Genomic DNA, 27,834 nt, shown 5'->3' on the forward strand with positions numbered 1-27,834 from the left:
TCAGTGCTCAGACTGTGCAACAGGGGATTCAAGAGAGAATTGCTGGAGAAGACACCTGCTGGAACAGCCAGCCTATGGAAATGGGAAAATGCCCTGTTTTGTCTGGCCTTGGAGAGCAGAGGAGACTGCCTGCAGCTGAGTGCAGAGTGCTGCCTGTGGGCAGGACCCCAGTGCTGTGGGGAAGCTGCTGGAGTTGCCTTTGCTGCCTTCAGCTGAGGAAGAGGAGGGTGCTGGAGGGCAGCACAGCCCATTGCCTCTAGGCCTGGAAGTGCTGCCCTTCTGTAGCCATGGCCAAAGGTGGCAGTTCTGCAGCTGGGGACAGTGGAGAAGCACTGCTGAAGTCCTTGCAAGGGCATTGCCCCTACAGCTGCTCTGACACAAACCTAAGGCCTGGGGCTGCTGTGGTGCAACCACTTCTGGATGCTGACACACAAGGAAGGACTGACCTACACCTGTGGGGCAGCAGTGGATTTCTAGAAACAAGAAACTAAGTGTGTGAAGATGGCTTTGGGGGAAGTTTGCTTTTCAGATAGCTGCTGTGAGGCAGGAGCCATGAGGTGCCATTGCTGTAAGCCCTGGGGGCTCAGCACTTGTGCAGCCCTTGCACAAGCTGGCAGTAAGTCCCCAGCCTGCAGGAACATTTTTGCCCTCCTCGACATTCAGGGCCCAATGCCAGTGGCGGTTGGGCAGCAGCTGCCATGGGCTTGCAGCAGCTGCTGCTGTTTGACCAGTAGCAAAACTTGAGCTGCAGCAGAGGAATGACAGTGCTGTTCATGATGTGCTGCTCAGAGGTAGGGGCAGGCTGGGGGACACACTGACTTATTCTAAGCCAACTGGGTCCCACAGGAGAGCTGATGCAAGTGCAGCTCTAGAAAAGTGGTTCTCCTAGTAGAAACTGATTTTTTTCTTTTTCTTGTGGGCCTTGAAACAGACTTGGGAAGTGCAAAAAAAGCCCCTGGGCTGCTGTGTGGACACGTAAGTCTTCACATTTACCCACCTCCTCTGCTGTGCTGGGCCAGGGTGCTCAGGAGGGTGAGCCTGGGGCAGAAGCCATCCCTCAGGAGCCTTCACCACCAACCTTTCTCCTGGTGGAAGCCATGGACCTCATGGGCAAAGCAAGGGCAGGCAGTGTTGCAGCTGTGCTCCCTCCTTACCTATCCCAGCTGCTCTGCAAGGACTCAGCCTGATGCCAGAGAACACCAAAGGCAAAGACATATGATGCTTCTGGCAGCAGCCAGGGAGCTGCCCAGGATCCCCTCATTGCTGCAGGTGCTGGTGAGCTCTCAGCATCCAGGTGCACTCAGCTTTGCAATGGTATTCACCATCCCCTTGCAGCCTCATCTGCTGCTCTTACCCTCCCAGCAGAGTTTTTCTTGCAGGAGCAGGTGGAGAGGGCCAAGCTGTACAAGCAAAGCTGCCCCTGGAGCCTTTGAAAATGCAGACAAACACCAGTGATACGCTCAGATCTTTATTAGGTGGAGGAAGGGCTAAAAAGAAATGAAACTCCTAAAACATTCACCGCATTGGTGCAGGACAAGAAGGACCAGGAGTTGCCTTTGTTTTAAAAAAAGTAGAGAAGGACAGATGAAGTTTCCATCCAGTAGCTCTGGCTTTCCCAGGCAGGGTGGCTCAGGGCAAAAAGAGGTACAAGACACAGCTTATACTTTTATTTAAGAAACCGCTACATAGTTTTTGCCTCTAATGATGCAAAGGAGGTTCCAGGACACACTGAGCCATCTGAAGTCTCTTGCTAAAGAAACAAAAAAAAAACCCAAACCCCCACTCCCCCAACAAAAAAGAAAACCCTGTCTTTTTTATTATTCAAAAATTGAAAAATAGAGAGGTGAGGCTGCAGATCAGGGCCACAGTGACCAACTGCCCATAAGAGTTCACCTTCCACAGCAAGACGGAGTGGGGAGATGAAAGAAAGGGGGAGGCCCACAAAACTTTTTTTTTTTTCCTCCATAAAGTAACAGCTATATTGGGGGCTGGGGGCAAATCAAACCAACATGACATATCTTTATTATTTTTTTGGTGGGGAGGGGCAGGCCTCCTTATTTGTCTGAATTTAGAACTGCATTAAAATAAATGGGCTCCAGCTCCATAAAAATGGTGCAGTTTGTCTTTGACAGAGTTATAAAGCCCATAGAGCTTAAAAAGAACAAGGAAGGACGCCCTGGTGCAGATGGGAAATGAATAATTAGTTTTCCTACAAAGAAAATAAAACAGGCTGCAAGATGCAGAAAACCACATTTAGGCTCTATTACATTTACAAATACATACATAAATATATTACATACAACAGCAACTCAAAGAGGAAGCGGGCGAGTCACACACAGGATGGCTGGCTGGCTGCAGTTCTCCCCGCACAGACATTTGGCTGAGCAGTTACTTCTTCTCCTAATAATTCCAGGAATGGGCTTCAGCTTTTTAAATTTTTCTCTTTTGTTTTTTCTCCACCTCTCCTTTCATTCTCTCCCTCCTCCCTGGTTTCAGATTTAGTTTGTCCAGTATGGAGAAGTGCCATAGGCAGTTTTGGTAGCCTGAGACTTTTGCTGCATGGTGCTGGGTTGGTTGCGTTGGCCAGATCCACCCTAGAAATCAGAAAGGAAGGAGACATGAGCATCAGTGATCCCAGATGGATGTCACCAAGAAGAGCTGCCACCCCTGGGACAGCCCTGACACCCACCAACGCAGCAATGCTCCCCCTGAACGGATCCATTTCTGCTCTGCAACACCTCTGTGTCTTGCAACCTAGGACAAACAGCCACAGACACACCAAGCAGGAGCACAGGGACGCACCATCCTACCGTCCCCAACCTGAGACAGGTTCAGGCACGAGGAAGGAGAGGAGCAGGACTGGGGACAGCAAAGGAGCTCTCTCAAGGTGAACGGAGGCCAAGGATGTCACAAATTCAGAGAGAGAAGTAACTTCCTATTTCTGGACTGTAAGGCACTGTTCTTTCAGGGAACGTTTGTAGTGAGGAAAGGAAAGGCATGGGCTTTTTTTGAAACCAAATCAGAAATCAGAGCTGACATGCAGCCTGCAAGGGGATGGCTGATTTTTCCATGAGAGTTACAGTACAAGTGCTCATGTCCTGCTCTCCTGCCGCAACTGAAGAACAGCAGTGCCTGCCTCAGCTTCGCACCTCACAGCCCACCTCTCCACATCCCACATCAGGATGGCCTCTTCACAGAGTCACAAGCTGTCTGAGGCTGGCAGGGACCTCTTGAGGTACCTTGTCCAACTCCTCTGCTCAAGCAGGGTGACCTACAGCCTGTTGCCCAAGACTATGTCCAGACAGCTCCAAGGATAGAGATGCTGCAGCCTCCCTGGGCAACCTGTGCCAGTGCTTGGTCAGCATCCCAGTAAAAAAAGGTGTCTCCTGATGTTCAGAGGGAAACCTCCTGTGCTTCAGTTTGTGCCTGTTGCCTCTGGTCCTATCACTGGGCACCACTGATAAGAGCCTGGCTCTGTCCTCTTTACACCCTCCCTTCAGGTATTTATATACACTGATGAGATCCCCCTGAGCCTTCTCTTCTCCACACTGAACAGTCCCAGCTCTCTCAGCCTGTCCTCACAGGAGAGGTGTTCCAGTCCCTTCATCATCCTTCACTGGACTTTCCTGTGTGTCGATGTCTCTCTTGTACTGGGGAGCCCAGAACTGGACACAGCACTCCAGGTGTGGCCTCACTGGGGCCGAGTAGAGGGGAAGGACCTCCTCCCTTGACCTGCTGCCAATAGTGTGCCTAATGCAGCCCAGGATGCCATTGTCCGCCTTTGCAGCAAGGGCACATTGCTGGCTCATGGTTAACCTGGTGTCCACCAGGACACCCAGGGCCTTTTCTGACAAGCTGCTTTGGCCCCCAACATATACTGGTGCCTGGGGTTGTTCCTTCCCAGGGGCTGCACTTTGCACTTCCCCTTGCTGAACTTCCCCCCGACAAGCTGGTCAACGGCATCAAGTCTGTCACTCTGCAATCACTGTCAAGGCTTTTTCCCAATGAGCAAAGCAAAAACCAGAAGGAAGCAAAAACTGCCAAGACCCTGCTGGGATGTGGGTGGGAGCGATCTGCCCTCAGGCACACTGTAGAGGCAGAAGGGACCAACTCACCTGCCCGTCTTGCTGAAGGTGGTGATGCAGCATCTGGGAATGAGGCTGCTGATGCGCAGGCAGGATATGGAGAAATGGGGCTGGAGCATAACCTGGGGCAGCACCAGGGTTCAGGGGCCCAGTCGATCCAAGAGCAGAGGGCAGGCTGAAAGGAGGCGGCGTGCCAGCGTGGAATCCCTGCTTGTCAAACGTCTGCACGCGAGGCAAGGGGACAGTGTCAGAGACTGGTGTGAGCAGCCCCATGGTGACCAGACAAGAACAAGAGTGACGCAAATGCACATCACCTGAATCTTTCACCAATGCTGTAAGCAAGCCAAGTCACATTGAGTATCTGCAAGCACTTCAGCAGACGAGTTTCAGCTCCTGTTCTCACCCACATTTATGCACTAATGCCTTTGACATTTTATTTTATTTCCACAGCTACTGTATTCCTCCTTTCCCTGACCTCTTTTTACTCTGAGACATGGGATGGCAGCAGCTGCCTGAAATCAGTCCTTCACACATTACAGGGGCTCAGGCTGGGATTACTCAACCTATCCAGGGCAGCCTAACAAAAATGCAAAAAGAACTTGCAATAAGATTTTCCTCCCCCTGCTCAAAGCTTGACCCCTGAAACTAAGCATGTAGTTGAGAGCTGGCTTCCTACCTGTAAGCATGGATCATAGCCAGACACTGATTCCCCCAGCTGAGGGTACAAGGATGGGAAAACAAGAGCTGGACGTAAGCCCACTGCACATCACAGCTTGTCAAATTGCCATCTGCTTTCCCTGGGAAGCTGTATGCTCAGCAACAGCCACAGGAGACCATGGGACAGGGACCCTTGGGTGTCAGGGGTGGGCACTACTGACTGGTCTCTCTGGTGAAACACAAACAGCCTCTTGACTCACTTGCTTTGTGGGCTCTTTTAACTAAAAACATTACTGCCATCACATTTCATTTGCACTCAGGACACAGCATGCGTGGGGCAGCGTGGGCAGTGTGTGGCAGCATAGAGCATTGCGCCTATGCCAGCAGCTGCCGTCAGGAGCTGACATGGCAGAACTGGTGGGACAGAGGACAAGACTCCTCTCCAACGGCAAACAGAGACAGCGTAAGAAATGCTGCAGCCTGCTGACCCTGACACCGACCCGTCTGGGAACGGCCCCAGCCACCAGCGCACTGCAGGGACAACTATCCTCAGTTGGGAGGATGGGAGGAAGGCCCAGCAGTGCTCACCTGAGTCTTGTTATAGACTGAGCCACTGATATCAGGCACACCTGTGTTACTTGAGGTCACAGAAACACCTGGAAAACAAAAAAGCCACAATGAGGAAGTTAACCACCACCTAAAACAATCCCTGCGCTTTGCTCCCAGCACCTCCAGCGGCCTCAGTGGAAGCGCCTTTGTCTGGCAGCTGCTGCACTGCATGCCCTGCTGCTGCTGCCAGCCAGCCTGGCAAGGTTCTCCGTGCTCTCAAACCCATGGCACCTCACACAGGAGCAGAAGAAAGGGCTTGGTTCTTTGCTCCCACGGCAAAGGGGGAAAACAGCCCACTGGAATAAATCACTCACAATCCACGACCCAGCGGTTACCGCTGGATTCAGATGCGCTTCACCAGGCAGCATCTGGCTGCACCGAACACTCATTTAAGCTCCCGAAAAGCCAGCTTTCCCTTAGGATTAGGGATGCATTTGGCTCTACTGCAACATTCAAGAGTTTTCCAGTAGTGCGCTGAGCAATGAGACTCAGCATCTGCTACACATTGTAGCCCTTGTCCTTTCACATCCTGCAGAAGGGTGAGGTCTGCAGTGCTCCTCTGCCCCAAGAGAGTGAGTATCCCTGATTCAGGCTGGCTTCCACCTGGACCGGCTGGTGCCACAACAGGCTCAGAAACACTCATCAGCCTGAGGTGACTCTCAAACCAGCCACTTATTCACAGTCTTATAAAGACTGGCTCTAATCATTTCACTTGGATCAGAATAAAATCAGCCGTTCCTTTGGCCAGTGAATCAGAGGACTGGCCACAGAGGGAGTGCACTGCTCTAAGGTTGTACCCTTCCTAGGGCATTGCTCTTTTTTGGACTGCGCCACAGAGGAGCACGTGATCAGCTCTTGGCTGAAGAAGTCCAGTTGGTGTTTCAAATAACCACGAAATGCTTGGTATTTGCTTAAGCCCAAGGATGAACTAGTTAGTGCTAAGCAATTCAGTATACATTTCTCAGGTCTAACCAGCATCTGCAGAATAAAGCTTTCATATAAGCTGTATAAATTCTTCAGCTTTTACAGTCACAAAGGAAACATTTCCAGTCATGAAACAATGCAATGAGTTACAGGGTGTACAAACAGCAGCTGAAACAGCCCAGAGGTGTGTGAACAAGGCCCTGCTCACTCCTAACACACAGTTATCTCAGGTGCCTACCAAGAAAGTAAAAATCTAGCCATCAGTGGACCACTGGACTACTATTCTTCAGCAAAGAAAACTTTGACAGGGGAAACAGCTCACCATTACTCCCTTGTATAACTGTGGACAAAGCTGCACATCAGCCACACAAATACTTATATAAAGTTCAGCCATGAGGTTTAGAAGGGACACTCAGGCCATTAAAAAAGCATTTTGTATACGGGAGATGGAGAAACAGCTTGGATCATGACCCTGTTTAGAGCTGGCTGCTGTGCTGACTGCACAGCACTGGCAATACTGGGAGTTTACCCTACGAAATCCCACTCAAGAGCAGCCTCAAGTCTCATGTGTTACCTTTCCCAGGTCCAGTGCCAGCAGATTTGTTTTGTGCTTGAGATGACCCACTGTAGCCTCCTTTGCTGTAATCTCCAGCTGCCGTTGCCTGCGTTAAGTCATCATAGCCTGCCGGTGTGTACAAGACAAGGTGTTACAGTGTGCAAGCAGCTCTGCAGACGCTCACATGAAAGGCGCAGCAGGTAAGCATACCTGCTCCATAGCCATGCTGCCCATAGCCACTCGCTTGCTGGAAAGGAGTTGACGCAGTGTTCAGGTTGACTCCGTGCTGTTTAGCAGATGTTGGAGGTACCTGAACAAAGGAAGGGAACAAAAGGTGCTGTTAACTGGGGAACAGCAGGCAAAGCACAAGCTCCCTCTGCCATCTAGTGGGGAAGGCACCTCCACCTCACACGGGAAATTTCATCTGGCACTGGGAGCACCGGGATGGCACGGGACATGGCACTCACGTTTCCAGCAGCAACTTTGTGCAAGCCCCAGGTTTTCTGCTAGAGCTGCCCCACTGCTTGCAGTGCAACCCTGTCTCAGAACAGGCCCTGTATTTCTTTCATACACTGACTGTAAACAGCAAATTCTCATCCACGGACACAAGAAGGAGCAACCATAGTGCTCTCCCTCCACAATCAATGCAACACCAACTCCTGCCTGGGGCTGTTTCATAGAACAGTCCTACAGGGCCCTAAAATAGACTCATCCACCCTTCTGCCTGGAGTACCACCTCCTCCCAAATAACCTTCTTCCACCTGAGACTACCAGTGCTGCTCTCTGACTTAATGGGATCTCTTCCATCCTCAGAAGGATTTCCTAGGCACTCACTCAGCTTTGGGTCTCCCCTTAAGTCTTGAGAGACTGGTAAGGGCTTTCAGGAACACTGAGTCCATGAGCTGCAGCTGTCTGCTATTTACAGTGCAGGAGTCCATGAGTTCTGGCCTTTTAAATTTCCTGTTTTCTTACGGAAGAAATTTTTTTTTTTCCCCTCATGCTTGCACGATTTTGGAGATCCCTTGCAGGCTGGAGAAGACGACACTACTACGTTCTCGTGAGATCCCACCTGGAATACTGCATCCAGCTCTGGGGTCCCCAGTACAAGACAGACATGGACCTGCTGGAGCAAGTCCAGAGGTGGCCACAACAATGATCAGAGGGCTGGAACACCTCTGCTGGGAGGACAGGCTGAGAGAGTTGGGGTTGTTCAGCCTGGAGATGAGAAGGCTCTGGGGAGACCTTCTTGCAGCCTGAAAGTACTTAAAGGGGGCCTGTAAGAAAGATGGGGACAGACTTTTTAGCAGGGCCTGTTGCAATAGGACAGGGGTAATGGTTTTAAATTAAAAGAGGGCAGATTTAGATTGACATAAGGAAGAAGATTTTTTACAACAAGGTGGTGAGTCACTCTAACAGGTTGCCCAGAGAAGTTGTGGGTGCCCCATCATTGGAAGTGTTCAAGGTAAGGTTGGATGGAGCTTTGAGCAGCCTGATCTAGTGACAGATGACCCTGCCCATGACAGAGGAGTTGGACTAGATAACCTTTAAAGGTCCCTTCCAACCCAAACCATCCTGTGATTCCAAGCTGTAGAAGGTTTGGGCTGGAAAGAGTAAAATGAGCAAAACCAGAAAGGCACAAAGGGCGGGTTACAGTTTAGGCTGTCACACTTACAAACATGGTTGGCCCATACTGGAATGCACTGGGTACACCAGGCACACCAGCGTAATAAGGTAGCCCTGTGTAGCTGTACCCCGGGGGCAGGGTTGGGTTGAGGAAGGGCTGCTGAGTGGTATGGTGAGTCTGCGTCTGGTTTTGCTGTGGCTGGGCGAGCGTAGTAGCAGGAGCAGGGGAGGCAGAATCCCCACGGCCAAATTTTGTTACATCACCTGTGAAAGAAAGAACTGATCAGAAAAGCTATCAAAGCCATTCCAAAAGTGGAGGATTCAAAGGATTCAAATCCTCTGAATACAAGCAGACAACTACAGCAGACAGCACATCCTACACTTGAAAGGCTGCAGCTGTTCATGAGAAGAACTCTCCTAATCTCTGTTTCTGACGGCTACAGGGACATTGCCTGTTTATGGCACAGAACTCCGTGCCACGGCTAATCCATTGATAAAATGGAGATACCAATACTTACCTATCTCACATGTTCTGAGCAGATTCATTACCATCTGATCATTGCAATAAAACATGCTAAAAGCAGAAGTATGGTAAATAGCCAAAGAGCAAATGGTTGTTGGGTTAAAGTGTGACTCTCCTGGAGGTTAAACCGATTAGCTAAGCTTCATGGGCTGAAAGCAAGTTAGGATTTACAGGCAGTGATGGGCATATTTTTATCAATGTCTGTTTATTTGTCAAGCATGACTAGTTAGATGTCTGGTTCCTCACACCACCAAAGTTCTGGAGACAGTAGCTGAAGGCCAGGAAAGCAAGGCTTGCATCGCGGGCCACCTTATTGAAGAAGTAGGAAGGGAAATTCAGTTATTAACCCAAAAGTAGCCTCCCAAGAGGGTGTGATTACGCAGAAGAAAACTCCCGAACACTTCCATTTTCTGGCAGCCTACAGAACAGCACATTCGCGTGTTTTTAGAGAGGTGACATATATCAATCACGTCTATCTCATTCCTAACCAGTATTCCTTTATGTTCGTTACCAATAAGTATGACAACACTTAATACCATCATTATAGAAATTATCACACCTGTGGCTCCAATTTTAAGATGTAATCAGATGGCAGTGGAAGAAAACCACTGGCTGAAAATCATGGATGTCATTAAGTCACCTTGACAACTGAAGAGCAAGAGCAGGAATGAGGAAGGGCTTCTTAGACCACATGGTTTTGGGAATTAAGTCCATTAGATTTGGGAAGGGTGAGGGAGAGCCTGCTAGATGCAGCTCCTGCTGGGAACATACAAGTCCTAAAATAGCAGTAACAAAGTATGGAAGCTTCTGAGAGGGGTCTATTCCAGTGCCAAAAAAGGAAAGCAAGCCAGCTGAACTTCAAGAAGAATGATTAAGCTATGGAAAATTTACTAAGCACTTGTATGTGCTCGGGAAGGGCACTACATGACACTGCCGTTTCCATTCATAACAATTTTGCACTTATTCTCAAAGACTATCCAACTTACTCCCAGAAGCTGTCATGTATGAATTACTGACCAACACCATGAAGAAACATCAACATCAGGGTTGAGAGGGTGATGCTGGCTTTTGTCTGACCAGTTTGGACTGATGGGTTTAACTGCTTACAGAAGGGAAAAATGACTGTTCTTTCAGCACTGGCAAGATGGCCAGCATGTCTCACTTACCATCCTTGTCTCTAAATAGCACTCACCTGAGTACGGGTTGTTAGCAAGGCTCCCATCTCTGCCTGTCAAGGTTGCAGGAGCAGGGAATGTAATTCCGTAGTAATCCTTAGAAAGAGACAGCATCATTTATTAATAGTTGAAACCATAACAGAGCTGGACAGCTCTTATGAACCTTGTATTATACATATGCACAAGAAAATTTTAAAAAGAAGAACTAAAGAAAGTTTGGGCAAAAGCTGACTTTATCGCTTACAGCAGAGCTGAAGATTTACCTGGATTGTCAACTTCAAAATTAACCGACTCTATAGACATCTCTAATACTATACACAAATACTTCATCTCTTAATGGTAAGTTAAAAGCAATGACTAAACACTTTCCCCTCCCAACCCTCAGCTCTGAGCTGTCATCTTCCAGCGAGACTGCACCTGGAGGAAAGACAGACCATCGAGGGCCCAAGACCTGGGGTCAGGCCAGGACTGTAATCGCAATGTGGATGTAGTACAAAGTTTTTACCCTTGTACAATGCCCTCTTTTCTGAAAGTGGAAATGTCAGCTAGGAAAACAGTATAAATATTTAAAAAGAAAAAAATGGAGAAAAAGAGTTACTACCTGATGACTGGAAAATTTATTTGAACTATATCACAGGAGATCTCAGATCAGTAGTCTCCAAAGTGGGGTGCAAAAGACAATCCATTGGAGCGCATCCTGAAAATGTTTCTGGTACCATTAATAAATAAAATTTTTAAAATTTTAAAATTGTGTTTGTTTAACCTTTCTCTCATCCTTTTAAAAATGTTTATTTTTGTGGATGTTTTATAACATACATATTAACAGAGTAGTATACATATGTAATTTAGAAATAAAAATATATTGAGGGTGAGTGCTCACAAATTTTTTACTGATGGGTTGTGTGATCAAAGAAGGTGGAGAGCACTGACTTAGATCATTCTTCTAGGTCCTCTACAGGAAGGTAAGACAGTCCTCACCCTAGAAAGCTCGCACTTTGAGATGACAGGACATGCCAGCAAAACGAAACCGGCATTTTGTCTTCAGTTTGTAAGAAAAAGAGAAAACTTTGCCCTTCCCTCTCTGAGTGAACTCCATGTGTGGGGCTGGTACTGTACTACGTGTTTTTCCTCCTAATTCTCATCGTTTACTCCTCGCCACCTCCAATCCATCAAGAGTTAATGCTTTAACAAGTCATGGATCCATTTCCGCACACTGTCCAACACTGGAAAAACATCCTCCTCCATACCCTTCTCTGCAAGTTCCCCAGCATCTCAAATGCTTTCTCAGAGTTGACAGCACCTTCCACCTTGCATTTCTGGGCATCACGTCCCCGATTCCTACACCCAGTCCTCCATGACTGAACATGACATAATCTGGCAAAGATTTATTGCTTTCTGTAACTTTAAACAGTGCCATATTCCATCCTTTCCTTCCCAGGTAACTATACCTGATCCACTCTGCCACGAATCATTTAACAAAACACAACCAAATTCACATTAAAAGTCTTAGCAGGTTACTCAAAAGCAGTGCTCCTGTCTCCTTCTGAGGAAAATGCCACAAAATGTAGATTTGGAAAAGAGATCTAAACAGGATCCAGTCGATATGAACTGGAACTAACATACATCAGCACTGCATATCCCTATCCCATACACCTGTGCATATGCATATTCAAACAAAAAAATCATTAGAAAATACAAGTGCAACCCAGTTATCTTTTGCCTACCCATAGGAAAACATCAGAAGAGATACTCTGCTCTTCAAACAACACAGGTAATTCCTGACCTACAGAGAGCATGCAGGAGAAGGTGCCTAAAGTCAAAACTGAAGTATCAGGAATAGACTCAACAAGTGAGAGAGAAAATGACTAAAAAATGGTAAGTCATCTGGTGTAATAGATTTAAGCTCCACCAAGCAGCTCACTAGGTACCATGCACACCAGCTAAGGCATCTGCTTACACAGGTAGCCTGCAACAGACTAACAGAAAAGGTAGCATATCCCAATGTAATACACACAAAAATAAAATTAAAATCATAATGAACACAGTGAGAATTCACAAGTATCCACATACACATTAAGAAACTGCATTAAATTCGAAAAGAAATCCCTCCCAGACCTCAGGAGAAACCCCCGTTCTTGCTCTATCAGGAAGAGCAAGGGAAGCTTCCCAGGAAGCAGTAACGACTTGCAGTTGGGACTCTGCCCACTTTCGCTTTCTAGATGTAAGCAGACCAGCATGTCAATGACAAATATTCCCATCAGCTCCTGCCTCCCAAACACCTAATGCTGCCTAATCTCTACAACAAATTCAAAACACAACAAAACCCCCAAAATCTAGAAATCACAATCATTGCATGAATAGTTGAAAAATCCTTGGTTACATTTATGCATTTATTTAAAAATATCAACACATTGAGGACAAATAACTCAGGGGGTGGGTGGGATGACAGATGACCCCAAAAACATTCTGTAAAATATTTGCAGAAAGAAGAAACCACCTGCAAAGCTGCAGATGCTATAGAGAAAGGCGGGGTGGGGGGGGGAGTGAAGACTGACAAACTACAAATATTTGTCAATAAGAAATAAAGGAAAACATGCAATAACTCATATATACAACTAATATCAATGCATGAAATAAAGAAGATAGAATTATAAGATAGATAGATGTTGGTAGGCATAGAAACCTGAAAATAAAAACCAAGGCAGACAACTCATAAAATAGACAAAAAGGAAACCTGAAACACATCCCCAGCACAGCTGCCCCAAAAGCTCTGCCGCTGTGCTTCATCCCCTGCTGAACCATACCAGCGCAGGAGCCAGGCTCCCCCCACACCTCGACAGCAGCCCTGGGAAAGAACCAGCTCCCCTTCCCTACAGCCACCTCCTGCTCACACTTGACAAGCACAACAAAACCCTCAGGAGAAAATAAACGGAAAGCAAAACTGAAAACGGAAACAGGGAAATTCTGCCTAATGATGATGATGAAAGGAAAGCCGCGGCACCACATAAACCCGGCCACCCGGCAGCACCCCAGGCACAGCGCCCACCCGCACCACCACCAAGCCTCACCGGGCTCCTGCCCGGCACCACCCACGCAGCACCCACAGCCCCACCATGGCTGCGCCCGCAGCCCCACAGCCCCGCCTGCGGCACGGCGCCCCGGCGCTCCTGCTCCTCCTGACGGCTCTCGCCACCGCCCTCGCCTGCCACCACCTGCGGCCCCGCCACGCCACCTTCCCCTGGGACAGCCTCCAGCTCCTCCAGGCCATGGCTCCCAGCCCGCCACAGCCCTGCCACCACCAGCAGGCGCCCTTCTTCCCCGACGCCCTCCTCCACACCAGCCACCCCCAGCAAGCCGCCGCCACCGCCCTCCGCATCCTCCAGCACCTCTTCGACACCCTCAGCAGCCCCAGCACCCCCCACCACTGGGACGCCCAGGCACGCCACCACCTCCTCAACAGCCTCCAGCACCACATCCAGCAGCTCCAGCAATGCCTGCCAGCCAGCGGCACGCTCTTCCAAGGCCGAGGGCCCCGCAACCTGCTGCTCAGCATCAGCAAATACTTCAGGGACATCCAGGACTTCCTCCGCACCCACAACCACAGCGCCTGCGCCTGGGACCACGTCCGTCTCGAAGCTCGCATCTGCTTCCAACACATGGACACACTCCTACGGCGGATGAAGAGCCGAGCCACTCCTGCCCTCCACTAAACACACCTGCACTGAATGCCCATCCTCAGCCAACATTGGTGGCCACAGGTCAAGCAGAAGGCTGCAGCTGCCCGAGCTGGGGTCGCTCAGCACTACTCACATCTCTTCCAGCCAGGAGCCTGCATGGATGGGGAAACGGGCATGACCATGGTGAGGCCGGGGCCAGGCTGTGGCACAGCCTGTGCACCCACACCATGGCCACAACTTTGCTGGAAAGGAAGGAGGAGGTCATTGCTATGCTGCACCACCATGGACAGCCACGAGGCGATGGGGAGAGGGGTGGTATTTATTACCCATGGCGTTATCTAGCCCATCCAGACTGCGACCTCTCATGAGTAAGGGGAAGGTCCCCATGGACACTCTGGGACTCTCACACCAACGACTATTTATCACAGAACTCTATTTATTTATTTACTTAGGCAGTCATTAATTTATATATTGAAATTTATGTACTTACATATTTATTCACTTGTTAGAAATAAAGACTTTTTGCAAAAACAAAAAAGAAAAAGGAAGAGATAGTCAGTATGCGTGTACCTAATAGGCAAACACAGGGTGTCTGCAGGCAGGGATGAGCCTCCCTCCTGCAGCCTGTCCCACCAATGCCTCCTACACTGGTCAAAGGCTCTGGAGAGCAGGCCACTCTCAGGGATCCACCATGGTCCTCCAAGCCCACAGGCATCTCCCCCTAATGCCGGACCCTCAGAGCACACACTCACCCAGATGACAGGACAACTGCCCTGCATGCTCCTCCTCTCCCACCTTCTTTCCCAAGCCTTTCCCACTGCCAAGACATGAAAGCCACCTCCAAACCACCACTCCATCACAACCAACGATTCAGTAATGCCACAGCACTGCTTAGGACCAAGCAGGGTGGAATGGACAAGATTCACCTCAAAGAGGCAAGAATGAGTCCCACTAAGGCCTGTGGAGGTTTGGCAAGAAACAGCATCCCAGTGCTACCAATCCCACCTGAGAAACACCAAAAAGCCATAAAAAACATAGGACATGCCCAGGACTGCTCATAGCTCTCCTACAACCACCACAACTGGCTCAGGATGCTGCTGCCTGCGCTCACATACCAGTGGCCATGGGGACTTGCATCACTACACAGAGCTCATCGACCTAGGCTTTCTTTACCCCAACACATCCTTAGGAAACAAAAAGATATATCCCCCAAACACCACCACCTAACATGGTCCAAACTGACCACCACAGAATTCCCCATGAAGTAAACTGCTCACTCAGCACCAGCACCAGCTGCTCCTTCGCCCTCCAACTACCAAGCCAAAAATATCTGCCCCAGGTGCTTTGACCTCCCCAGGTAAGCCCGAGCAAGAAAATGCAAAAGTTCAGCAGCTCTGGCCTCCTCCTGCACAGGATAAAGAGGTTGTTCTCCATGCTCAGTGTCACACCACTGTCACCACAACATCGCTGCAAGAGCACTGCTCCATGCAAATACAAATGGGCACTTCCCATGCAGCTGGAGATCAAGAAAACAACTGGGACCAAATATATCCAGGTACACAGTAGGACACCTCAAAGGCAACTTCCAGGTTGTACTATAGTCCTCCTGATGTTCATTCTAATCTGAAGTACGCTGTGATGTCAGGCAGGGGGTCCTCATTGGCTCTGTCTTCTCCAAGGTAGCTGAAGACACAAACCCTCCTCAGACATAAAAACAGAGGAGCAGAGGTAAGCTGAAACAGAGGGAATTCAAACATGAAAGAATAAGCACATTATAATCTTTACTATGAAGGTGATACAACATCAGAAGAGGGACCAGGGAGGTTGTGGGATGTCGATTCCTGGAGAAGTATACAAAAGCATCACTGAACAAGGCCATCAGCAACTTCCTCTGGAAACACCTACCCTCAGCACTAAATTGCACTTGGGACATCCAGAGCAAAAATAGCTCACTGAAAAAGAACTGTAAAAGTGGAAAGAAATGATTGATGAACAGTGATTAAAAAAAAGAAAAAAAAAGGGACAGAGAAACCGAGAAGTTCCAGTAGTATAAGGGCATAAATTAAGACGCATGCATTCCACCATGTAAAAGCTGAAAACGGGAAAAATGGAACTGTTTGTAGAGGACTTTTTCCTCTGTGCAACACAATGAGACAGTGGTCATGAAAAATTCCTCAAATGGCAAAAATAGAAAAAATACCACTACTTGAAAACGGTTCTGTCTCCATTTCCGCATTGTGCAATAAGCAACAGTGTGAAGAAGACTTCATATCCCCCACAATGAAGAGGTTCAAACCGGGGACAGGGAAGCAAAGATATACAGGCTGAATCAACAAACATTCAGGCCTCAAATGCTTAGACACAAGCCACCACCTCAAAAGCCATCCAGACTTGGAGGGCTACTGCGAACTCCTGACAAAAACATAATTTTACAAATCGCCCAAAACATACAAACAACTTCTATATGCATATAAAGAGAACGCTGAAAAACATACAGAAAGTAAAAAAATTCGACAACCAAACCTGGTGAATTACAAAAGAAAAGAGACTTGGGAAAGAAGGGAAATTCACAGAACACAAGAGGAATGAAAGCTAGCCCGGGAGACAAAGGAGAAAGAGCAAAAATGACACATCAGAAGTAAAAATGCCCCATGTGTAGACATATCAAAATTTTGCATCCCCCACTCAACCGCTGCAGCCAACCTGCCCACAACACACCACCGGCAAAGCACCGCCACCGCCCGCCCCACGCTCGGCCACCCCACCAACGCACTTCCCCAAGACCGCCGCAGCCACCAGCCAAAACTGAAAACCACAGCCGGAAACTCGCCGCAATCAGAAAGTGAGGAAGGGAAAGCCACGGCACCACATAAAGCCCCACCATGGCTGCGCGCGCAGCCCCACAGCCCCGCCTGCGGCACGGCGCCCCGGCGCTCCTGCTCCTCCTGACGGCTCTCGCCACCGCCCTCGCCTGCCACCACCTGCGGCCCCGCCACGCCACCTTCCCCTGGGACAGCCTCCAGCTCCTCCAGGCCATGGCTCCCAGCCCGCCACAGCCCTGCCACCACCAGCAGGCGCCCTTCTTCCCCGACGCCCTCCTCCACACCAGCCACCCCCAGCAAGCCGCCGCCACCGCCCTCCGCATCCTCCAGCACCTCTTCGACACCCTCAGCAGCCCCAGCACCCCCCACCACTGGGACGCCCAGGCACGCCACCACCTCCTCAACAGCCTCCAGCACCACATCCAGCAGCTCCAGCAATGCCTGCCAGCCAGCGGCACGCTCTTCCAAGGCCGAGGGCCCCGCAACCTGCTGCTCAGCATCAGCAAATACTTCAGGGACATCCAGGACTTCCTCCGCACCCACAACCACAGCGCCTGCGCCTGGGACCACGTCCGCCTCGAAGCTCGCGCCTCTTTCCAACACCTCCACAACCTCACCCGCACCATGCGCAATTAGCCCAACGACCCCAAACAACCCGCCCGGCCCCACGCACCCCCGCCCACGACCACGCCACCACCGCCGCTGCTGCTCCACCACCGCCCCATCCCCACCTCTGTCCTCCCGCCTCCCCTGACCCAGGCACACGGACACTGCGCCAACGGCCCTGCAACCTCGGCCTCCACTGACTGCTCCTCTACCGAGACAACTCACTCTATTTATTGTGACAATGGTTTTTTATCTATTTATTCACCTATTTATTCAACGGAAAATAAAGTCCTCTTGCAAAAAGCTTGACAGTGCCTCTTGTCTCAGAAGCACAGGAAGGACCCTGGGGCTGGGGGGAAGCCACCTCCACGCAGCGCCTACTCCACGCCCGGCTCCAAACAGGGCTCGCCACATCCCGGGCCCACCCTTCTCTCTGGCACCTCCCCAGCCAGGCACTTTCCAAAGCCTCTTTCGAAAACTTCTGCCCGCCTTTAGCCATCGTCATCGCAACCATCGCTTCGGCCCTTCTCTCCTCCACATTTTACACCTTCCATCCCGCTTTAGGCCGACTGATGATCAGCTCCGGAGTCCTCAGTACGACGAATCATACGGTCACAAAGGTTGGAAAAGACCTCCAACATCATCAAGCCCAACCGTCAACCTAAGACCACCACGCCCACAAAACCGTGTCCCAAAGTCCCACGTCTACACGTTTTTTCAACGTCTCCACTGATGGTGACGCCACCACTTCCCCGGGCAGCCTGTTCCAATGCTTGGCCACTCTTTCACTACAGACACTTGTCCTAATATCCAGCCTAGACCTCCCCTGGCACAACATGAGGACATTTCCTCTCGTCCTATCGCTTAGTTACTTGGGAGAAGAGACGACACCCTCCTCGCTGCAACCTCCTTTCAGCTAGTCCTAGAGAGCAAGAAGGTCACCTCTCAGCCTCCTCTTCTCCACACTCAACAACCCCAGTTCCCTCAGCCGCTCCTCAGTAAGCCTTGTTCTCCAGACCCCTCACCAGCTTCGTTGCCCTTCTCTGCACTCCCTCCAGCCACTCAATGTCCTTCCTGTAGCGAGGGGCCCAAAACTGCACACAGGGTTTGAGGTGCGGCCTCACCAGGGCCCCAGTACAGGGGCGCGATCGCTTCCCTACTCCTGCTGGACACACGATTTCCGACACCGGCCAGGACACTGCTGGCCTTCTTGGCCACCTGGGCACACTGCTGGCTCATCTGCAGCCGGCTGTCAACCAGCACCGCCAGGCCCTTTTCTGCTGGGCAGCGTCCCAGCAGCTCTTCCCCGAGCCTCCAGCGCTGCATGGCGTTGTCGGGACCCAAGTGCAGGACCCGGCGCTTGGCCTTGTTAAACCTCACAGAGCTGGCCTCGGCCCAGCGATCCAGCCTGTCCAGATCCCTCTGCAGAGCCCTCCTGCCCTCGAGCAGATCCGCACGCCCGCCCAACTTGGTGTCATTGCAAACTTACTGAGGGGGCACGCAATCCCCTCATCCACATCATCGATAAAGACATTGAACAAGACCGGCCCCAAAACAGAGCCCTGGGGAACACTGCTTGTGACCGGCCGCCAGCTGCGTTTAACTCTGTTCACCGCAGCTCTCTGGGCTCGGCCATCCAGGCGGTTTTTTACCCAGCAAAGAGTACACCTCTCTAAGCCATGAGCCGCCAGCTTCTCCAGGAGAATGCTGCGGCCGACGGTGTCCAAGGCTTTACTGAAGTCCAGGGAGATGACAGCCACAGCCTCTCCCCCATCCCCTAGGCGGCTCACCTGGTCATAGAAGGACAGCAGCTTGCTCAAGCAGGACGTGCCTTTCATGAACTCGTGCTGGCTGGGCTTGATCCCCTGCTTGTCCTGCGCAGGCCTTGTGAGCGCCCTCAGCGTGAACCGCTCCACAATCTTCCCCGGTGCCGAGGTCAGGCTGACAGGCCTGTAGTTCCCCGCATCCGCTTTCCCGCCCCTCCTGTAGACGGGTGTCACACTGGCAAGCCTCCGGTCATCTTGGACCTCCCCTCTTAACCAGCACTGCTGATAAACGATGGAGAGCGGCCTGGCAAGCTCCTCCGCCAGCTCCCTCACTACTCTTGGGTGCATCCCATCCAGCCCCAAAGCCCTCCGAGAGTCCAAGCGGCCTAGCAGGTCGGTAACTGCTTCCCCCTGGGTTACGACGGGTTTACTCTGCTCTCCGTAACAAGGCAGGCACGGACCTGTTGGAGCAGGTCCAGAGCAGGGCCGCAAACACCCTCAGAGGGTTGCCATACCTCTCCTACAAGGCAAGGCTGAGAGTTGGGCTTCTTCAGCCTGGAGAACACAAGGCTCCGGGGAGACCTTGCTGCGGCCTTTCAATACGAAGAGGAGGCTTAGAAGAAAGATGGGGACAGACTTCTTCATGGAGCCTCCTGCCATCGGACGAGGGCTAATGGCTGCAAACTACAGGGGCCTAGATTCAGACTAGATACAACGAAGACCATTTTTACCATGATGGTGGTCAAACACTGGCACACGGAGGTGCTAGATGCCCCATCCCCGCAAACCTTCCAGGTCAGGTCAGGTCAGGTCAGGTCAGGTCAGGTCGGACGCGGCTCTGAGCAGCCTGAGCCAGCTGAAGACGGCCCTGCTCGTTGCTGGGCCGATGCACTACGTGACCCGTCACGGTCCCTCCCAAACCAACCCGTTCTATCATTCCGTGAAGGAGAGGCACGGCACAGAGCGCTTTCGCTAGGCTGAGTTCCGCTACTCTTGCCACTGCAGGCGTTTTTTCACCACAGCTCTCTCGTTAGCGCTCCCTGAAAACACCTTCCAGCACCAACTATGTGAGGGCAATACGGGCAAGGTCCAGCCATGGACCTCCACCGTCACCCTGCCTCCTGCGGTGACGGCCCCTGGGCACGCCGAGTCATCGTCCACGCGCCAGCATCTCAAGCACAGCACACACCAACGCAACTCGTTCTGGCCACACAAGACCACGGCTCCCAGCCCGACACCGCCCTGACACCACCGCCGCCACCACACACGCGTTCCCCCTGCGCCAAAAGCTTTGAGAAAACACGCGGCAGCCTCTCTCGCACCAGCAGATCGCGATCCTTGCCGTTGGAAGGGACCTGGAAACCTCAGCGAGTGCAACCTCCGCCTCCTCCCCCCGCTAGAGCTCTGCAACTACATCAGCTGGCTCAGCTCCACCTCCAGACGACTCTTGGACACCCCTCCTCGAGCGGCCCACGGCCTCACGCCATCCCAAACGCAAGACCCTTCGCTTACGGGGGACGTTCTCTTCTTTGCCCTCCAGCCACCTCAGGCAAGGAGGCAGAGAAAACACAACAAGACCTCTGCTGCAGCGGCACGCGCACCGGACCGCAGCCCGGGCCCCAGCGCAGCAGCACGGCGAGCAGCAAAACTCTTGCCCATATCCTCTTCCTTCTTCCTCAAGGGTTTCCTCCTGCCCGTCTTCCCCATCTCAGACGCTTCCAGCACAGGAGCTGGGGCAGCTCCCTCCAGGAACACGCCCAATGCTCAGGTGCCTACACCTGCAGCCGCCTCCTCGCAAGCCGCCGCCACCCCCAGGCCCTCGCTCCAGGACGGGGCTCCCCAGGCTCTGCCAAGTGACATCACTGCCCAAGCCTTCCCAACACGAAAGGAAAAGACCCGCTAAGATGAAAACAACGGCGAGCCCCAAGAGAAAGGAAAACAGACCACAACCAACGCCACGGCATTACAGACGGAAAAGACACTTGCGCAGGAAGGGAAACTTCAGCTGCAGAAAAGCGGCACCAGGGCTCGCCCCGCAGGCGACGGCGAAACCCTCACACACCTCCCCGGCACAGCTGCCCCCAAGGGCTCTGCCCCAGCGCTTTCGCATCCCCCACTCAACCGCTGCAGCCAACCTGCCCACAACACACCACCGGCAAAGCACCGCCACCGCCCGCCCCACGCTCGGCCACCCCACCAACGCACTTCCCCAAGACCGCCGCAGCCACCAGCCAAAACTGAAAACCACAGCCGGAAACTCGCCGCAATCAGAAAGCAAGGAAGGGAAAGCCGCGGCACCACATAAACCCGGCCACCCGGCAGCACCCCAGGCACAGCGCCCACCCGCACCACCACCAAGCCTCACCGGGCTCCTGCCCGGCACCACCCACGCAGCACCCACAGCCCCACCATGGCTGCGCCCGCAGCCCCACAGCCCCGCCTGCGGCACGGCGCCCCGGCGCTCCTGCTCCTCCTGACGGCTCTCGCCACCGCCCTCGCCTGCCACCACCTGCGGCCCCGCCACGCCACCTTCCCCTGGGACAGCCTCCAGCTCCTCCAGGCCATGGCTCCCAGCCCGCCACAGCCCTGCCACCACCAGCAGGCGCCCTTCTTCCCCGACGCCCTCCTCCACACCAGCCACCCCCAGCAAGCCGCCGCCACCGCCCTCCGCATCCTCCAGCACCTCTTCGACACCCTCAGCAGCCCCAGCACCCCCCACCACTGGGACGCCCAGGCACGCCACCACCTCCTCAACAGCCTCCAGCACCACATCCAGCAGCTCCAGCAATGCCTGCCAGCCAGCGGCACGCTCTTCCAAGGCCGAGGGCCCCGCAACCTGCTGCTCAGCATCAGCAAATACTTCAGGGACATCCAGGACTTCCTCCGCACCCACAACCACAGCGCCTGCGCCTGGGACCACGTCCGCCTCGAAGCTCGCGCCTCTTTCCAACACCTCCACAACCTCACCCGCACCATGCGCAATTAGCCCAACGACCCCAAACAACCCGCCCGGCCCCACGCACCCCCGCCCACGACCACGCCACCACCGCCGCTGCTGCTCCACCACCGCCCCATCCCCACCTCTGTCCTCCCGCCTCCCCTGACCCAGGCACACGGACACTGCGCCAACGGCCCTGCAACCTCGGCCTCCACTGACTGCTCCTCTACCGAGACAACTCACTCTATTTATTGTGACAATGGTTTTTTATCTATTTATTCACCTATTTATTCAACGGAAAATAAAGTCCTCTTGCAAAAAGCTTGACAGTGCCTCTTGTCTCAGAAGCACAGGAAGGACCCTGGGGCTGGGGGGAAGCCACCTCCACGCAGCGCCTACTCCACGCCCGGCTCCAAACAGGGCTCGCCACATCCCGGGCCCACCCTTCTCTCTGGCACCTCCCCAGCCAGGCACTTTCCAAAGCCTCTTTCGAAAACTTCTGCCCGCCTTTAGCCATCGTCATCGCAACCATCGCTTCGGCCCTTCTCTCCTCCACATTTTACACCTTCCATCCCGCTTTAGGCCGACTGATGATCAGCTCCGGAGTCCTCAGTACGACGAATCATACGGTCACAAAGGTTGGAAAAGACCTCCAACATCATCAAGCCCAACCGTCAACCTAAGACCACCACGCCCACAAAACCGTGTCCCAAAGTCCCACGTCTACACGTTTTTTCAACGTCTCCACTGATGGTGACGCCACCACTTCCCCGGGCAGCCTGTTCCAATGCTTGGCCACTCTTTCACTACAGACACTTGTCCTAATATCCAGCCTAGACCTCCCCTGGCACAACATGAGGACATTTCCTCTCGTCCTATCGCTTAGTTACTTGGGAGAAGAGACGACACCCTCCTCGCTGCAACCTCCTTTCAGCTAGTCCTAGAGAGCAAGAAGGTCACCTCTCAGCCTCCTCTTCTCCACACTCAACAACCCCAGTTCCCTCAGCCGCTCCTCAGTAAGCCTTGTTCTCCAGACCCCTCACCAGCTTCGTTGCCCTTCTCTGCACTCCCTCCAGCCACTCAATGTCCTTCCTGTAGCGAGGGGCCCAAAACTGCACACAGGGTTTGAGGTGCGGCCTCACCAGGGCCCCAGTACAGGGGCGCGATCGCTTCCCTACTCCTGCTGGACACACGATTTCCGACACCGGCCAGGACACTGCTGGCCTTCTTGGCCACCTGGGCACACTGCTGGCTCATCTGCAGCCGGCTGTCAACCAGCACCGCCAGGCCCTTTTCTGCTGGGCAGCGTCCCAGCAGCTCTTCCCCGAGCCTCCAGCGCTGCATGGCGTTGTCGGGACCCAAGTGCAGGACCCGGCGCTTGGCCTTGTTAAACCTCACAGAGCTGGCCTCGGCCCAGCGATCCAGCCTGTCCAGATCCCTCTGCAGAGCCCTCCTGCCCTCGAGCAGATCCGCACGCCCGCCCAACTTGGTGTCATTGCAAACTTACTGAGGGGGCACGCAATCCCCTCATCCACATCATCGATAAAGACATTGAACAAGACCGGCCCCAAAACAGAGCCCTGGGGAACACCGCTTGTGACCGGCCGCCAGCTGCGTTTAACTCTGTTCACCGCAGCTCTCTGGTGAGAGAGAAAAAAAAACCATCCAGGCGGTTTTTTATCCAGCAAAGAGTACACCTCTCTAAGCCATGAGCCGCCAGCTTCTCCAGGAGAATGCTGCGGCCGACGGTGTCCAAGGCTTTACTGAAGTCCAGGGAGATGACAGCCACAGCCTCTCCCCCATCCCCTAGGCGGCTCACCTGGTCATAGAAGGACAGCAGCTTGCTCAAGCAGGACGTGCCTTTCATGAACTCGTGCTGGCTGGGCTTGATCCCCTGCTTGTCCTGCGCAGGCCTTGTGAGCGCCCTCAGCGTGAACCGCTCCACAATCTTCCCCGGTGCCGAGGTCAGGCTGACAGGCCTGTAGTTCCCCGCATCCGCTTTCCCGCCCCTCCTGTAGACGGGTGTCACACTGGCAAGCCTCCGGTCATCTTGGACCTTCCCTCTTAACCAGCACTGCTGATAAACGATGGAGAGCGGCCTGGCAAGCTCCTCCGCCAGCTCCCTCACTACTCTTGGGTGCATCCCATCCAGCCCCAAAGCCCTCCGAGAGTCCAAGCGGCCTAGCAGGTCGGTAACTGCTTCCCCCTGGGTTACGACGGGTTTACTCTGCTCTCCGTAACAAGGCAGGCACGGACCTGTTGGAGCAGGTCCAGAGCAGGGCCGCAAACACCCTCAGAGGGTTGCCATACCTCTCCTACAAGGCAAGGCTGAGAGTTGGGCTTCTTCAGCCTGGAGAACACAAGGCTCCGGGGAGACCTTGCTGCGGCCTTTCAATACGAAGAGGAGGCTTAGAAGAAAGATGGGGACAGACTTCTTCATGGAGCCTCCTGCCATCGGACGAGGGCTAATGGCTGCAAACTACAGGGGCCTAGATTCAGACTAGATACAACGAAGACCATTTTTACCATGATGGTGGTCAAACACTGGCACACGGAGGTGCTAGATGCCCCATCCCCGCAAACCTTCCAGGTCAGGTCAGGTCAGGTCAGGTCAGGTCAGGTCGGACGCGGCTCTGAGCAGCCTGAGCCAGCTGAAGACGGCCCTGCTCGTTGCTGGGCCGATGCACTACGTGACCCGTCACGGTCCCTCCCAAACCAACCCGTTCTATCATTCCGTGAAGGAGAGGCACGGCACAGAGCGCTTTCGCTAGGCTGAGTTCCGCTACTCTTGCCACTGCAGGCGTTTTTTCACCACAGCTCTCTCGTTAGCGCTCCCTGAAAACACCTTCCAGCACCAACTATGTGAGGGCAATACGGGCAAGGTCCAGCCATGGACCTCCACCGTCACCCTGCCTCCTGCGGTGACGGCCCCTGGGCACGCCGAGTCATCGTCCACGCGCCAGCATCTCAAGCACAGCACACACCAACGCAACTCGTTCTGGCCACACAAGACCACGGCTCCCAGCCCGACACCGCCCTGACACCACCGCCGCCACCACACACGCGTTCCCCCTGCGCCAAAAGCTTTGAGAAAACACGCGGCAGCCTCTCTCGCACCAGCAGATCGCGATCCTTGCCGTTGGAAGGGACCTGGAAACCTCAGCGAGTGCAACCTCCGCCTCCTCCCCCCGCTAGAGCTCTGCAACTACATCAGCTGGCTCAGCTCCACCTCCAGACGACTCTTGGACACCCCTCCTCGAGCGGCCCACGGCCTCACGCCATCCCAAACGCAAGACCCTTCGCTTACGGGGGACGTTCTCTTCTTTGCCCTCCAGCCACCTCAGGCAAGGAGGCAGAGAAAACACAACAAGACCTCTGCTGCAGCGGCACGCGCACCGGACCGCAGCCCGGGCCCCAGCGCAGCAGCACGGCGAGCAGCAAAACTCTTGCCCATATCCTCTTCCTTCTTCCTCAAGGGTTTCCTCCTGCCCGTCTTCCCCATCTCAGACGCTTCCAGCACAGGAGCTGGGGCAGCTCCCTCCAGGAACACGCCCAATGCTCAGGTGCCTACACCTGCAGCCGCCTCCTCGCAAGCCGCCGCCACCCCCAGGCCCTCGCTCCAGGACGGGGCTCCCCAGGCTCTGCCAAGTGACATCACTGCCCAAGCCTTCCCAACACGAAAGGAAAAGACCCGCTAAGATGAAAACAACGGCGAGCCCCAAGAGAAAGGAAAACAGACCACAACCAACGCCACGGCATTACAGACGGAAAAGACACTTGCGCAGGAAGGGAAACTTCAGCTGCAGAAAAGCGGCACCAGGGCTCGCCCCGCAGGCGATGGCGAAACCCTCACACACCTCCCCGGCACAGCTGCCCCCAAGGGCTCTGCCCCAGCGCTTTCGCATCCCCCACTCAACCGCTGCAGCCAACCTGCCCACAACACACCACCGGCAAAGCACCGCCACCGCCCGCCCCACGCTCGGCCACCCCACCAACGCACTTCCCCAAGACCGCCGCAGCCACCAGCCAAAACTGAAAACCACAGCCGGAAACTCGCCGCAATCAGAAAGCAAGGAAGGGAAAGCCGCGGCACCACATAAACCCGGCCACCCGGCAGCACCCCAGGCACAGCGCCCACCCGCACCACCACCAAGCCTCACCGGGCTCCTGCCCGGCACCACCCACGCAGCACCCACAGCCCCACCATGGCTGCGCCCGCAGCCCCACAGCCCCGCCTGCGGCACGGCGCCCCGGCGCTCCTGCTCCTCCTGACGGCTCTCGCCACCGCCCTCGCCTGCCACCACCTGCGGCCCCGCCACGCCACCTTCCCCTGGGACAGCCTCCAGCTCCTCCAGGCCATGGCTCCCAGCCCGCCACAGCCCTGCCACCACCAGCAGGCGCCCTTCTTCCCCGACGCCCTCCTCCACACCAGCCACCCACAGCAAGCCGCCGCCACCGCCCTCCGCATCCTCCAGCACCTCTTCGACACCCTCAGCAGCCCCAGCACCCCCCACCACTGGGACGCCCAGGCACGCCACCACCTCCTCAACAGCCTCCAGCACCACATCCAGCAGCTCCAGCAATGCCTGCCAGCCAGCGGCACGCTCTTCCAAGGCCGAGGGCCCCGCAACCTGCTGCTCAGCATCAGCAAATACTTCAGGGACATCCAGGACTTCCTCCGCACCCACAACCACAGCGCCTGCGCCTGGGACCACGTCCGCCTCGAAGCTCGCGCCTCTTTCCAACACCTCCACAACCTCACCCGCACCATGCGCAATTAGCCCAACGACCCCAAACAACCCGCCCGGCCCCACGCACCCCCGCCCACGACCACGCCACCACCGCCGCTGCTGCTCCACCACCGCCCCATCCCCACCTCTGTCCTCCCGCCTCCCCTGACCCAGGCACACGGACACTGCGCCAACGGCCCTGCAACCTCGGCCTCCACTGACTGCTCCTCTACCGAGACAACTCACTCTATTTATTGTGACAATGGTTTTTTATCTATTTATTCACCTATTTATTCAACGGAAAATAAAGTCCTCTTGCAAAAAGCTTGACAGTGCCTCTTGTCTCAGAAGCACAGGAAGGACCCTGGGGCTGGGGGGAAGCCACCTCCACGCAGCGCCTACTCCACGCCCGGCTCCAAACAGGGCTCGCCACATCCCGGGCCCACCCTTCTCTCTGGCACCTCCCCAGCCAGGCACTTTCCAAAGCCTCTTTCGAAAACCTCTGCCCGCCTTTAGCCATCGTCATCGCAACCATCGCTTCGGCCCTTCTCTCCTCCACATTTTACACCTTCCATCCCGCTTTAGGCCGACTGATGATCAGCTCCGGAGTCCTCAGTACGACGAATCATACGGTCACAAAGGTTCGAAAAGACCTCCAACATCATCAAGCCCAACCGTCAACCTAAGACCACCACGCCCACAAAACCGTGTCCCAAAGTCCCACGTCTACACGTTTTTTCAACGTCTCCACTGATGGTGACGCCACCACTTCCCCGGGCAGCCTGTTCCAATGCTTGGCCACTCTTTCACTACAGACACTTGTCCTAATATCCAGCCTAGACCTCCCCTGGCACAACATGAGGACATTTCCTCTCGTCCTATCGCTTAGTTACTTGGGAGAAGAGACGACACCCTCCTCACTGCAACCTCCTTTCAGCTAGTCCTAGAGAGCAAGAAGGTCACCTCTCAGCCTCCTCTTCTCCACACTCAACAACCCCAGTTCCCTCAGCCGCTCCTCAGTAAGCCTTGTTCTCCAGACCCCTCACCAGCTTCGTTGCCCTTCTCTGCACTCCCTCCAGCCACTCAATGTCCTTCCTGTAGCGAGGGGCCCAAAACTGCACACAGGGTTTGAGGTGCGGCCTC

At 53.8% G+C, this 27,834-nt stretch overlaps 5 protein-coding genes across 7 annotated transcripts in view; 4 read left to right on the top strand and 1 right to left on the bottom strand.

Annotated features, from left to right (window-relative positions):
• Positions 1 to 2,364: 2,364 nt before the first annotated feature.
• Positions 2,365 to 27,834, bottom strand: part of UBAP2 (ubiquitin associated protein 2) — a 103,360-nt gene continuing 77,890 nt past the window's right edge. For all 3 annotated transcript variants that reach the window (XM_082013515.1, XM_082013514.1, XM_082013513.1), the window contains exons 21-27: positions 10,170 to 10,248; positions 8,504 to 8,718; positions 7,042 to 7,141; positions 6,850 to 6,957; positions 5,331 to 5,398; positions 4,116 to 4,307; positions 2,365 to 2,594 (exon numbers count right to left, since the gene is read on the bottom strand). In XM_082013515.1, coding sequence (XP_081869641.1) covers positions 2,499 to 2,594; positions 4,116 to 4,307; positions 5,331 to 5,398; positions 6,850 to 6,957; positions 7,042 to 7,141; positions 8,504 to 8,718; positions 10,170 to 10,248 — 858 coding nt within the window. In that variant the 3' untranslated portion in view covers positions 2,365 to 2,498. The remainder of the gene's footprint in view (positions 2,595 to 4,115; positions 4,308 to 5,330; positions 5,399 to 6,849; positions 6,958 to 7,041; positions 7,142 to 8,503; positions 8,719 to 10,169; positions 10,249 to 27,834) is intronic.
• Positions 13,152 to 13,862, top strand: LOC309415807 (interferon-like; the record flags this gene model as incomplete). Its single annotated transcript, XM_082013445.1, has 1 exon — positions 13,152 to 13,862. Exon 1 carries the CDS (start codon positions 13,266 to 13,268, stop codon positions 13,860 to 13,862), a length of 597 nt encoding a protein of 198 aa, XP_081869571.1. The 5' UTR covers positions 13,152 to 13,265.
• LOC309415860 (interferon-like) lies at positions 16,712 to 17,510 on the top strand (the record flags this gene model as incomplete). The annotated part of the gene is made up of 1 exon (XM_082013522.1): positions 16,712 to 17,510. One exon carries the CDS (start codon positions 16,712 to 16,714, stop codon positions 17,285 to 17,287), a length of 576 nt encoding a protein of 191 aa, XP_081869648.1. The 3' UTR covers positions 17,288 to 17,510.
• LOC309415858 (interferon-like) lies at positions 21,322 to 22,232 on the top strand. Its single transcript, XM_082013520.1, has one exon. It carries the CDS (start codon positions 21,434 to 21,436, stop codon positions 22,007 to 22,009), a length of 576 nt encoding a protein of 191 aa, XP_081869646.1. The 5' UTR covers positions 21,322 to 21,433; the 3' UTR covers positions 22,010 to 22,232.
• On the top strand, positions 26,071 to 27,694 carry LOC309415856 (interferon-like). The gene has a single exon (XM_082013518.1). The coding sequence runs from the start codon at positions 26,167 to 26,169 to the stop codon at positions 26,740 to 26,742; it is 576 nt and encodes a 191-aa protein (XP_081869644.1). The 5' UTR covers positions 26,071 to 26,166; the 3' UTR covers positions 26,743 to 27,694.

This window comes from Phaethon aethereus (assembly GCF_964289735.1).
Source record: "Phaethon aethereus genome assembly, chromosome: Z".
NCBI lineage: Eukaryota > Metazoa > Chordata > Aves > Phaethontiformes > Phaethontidae > Phaethon > Phaethon aethereus.

Coding starts and splice junctions, on each gene's coding strand:
- LOC309415858 (XM_082013520.1), top strand. CDS start 21,434: ATGGCTGCGCCCGCAGCCCCACAGCCCCGCCTGCGGCACGGCGCCCCG.
- LOC309415856 (XM_082013518.1), top strand. CDS start 26,167: ATGGCTGCGCCCGCAGCCCCACAGCCCCGCCTGCGGCACGGCGCCCCG.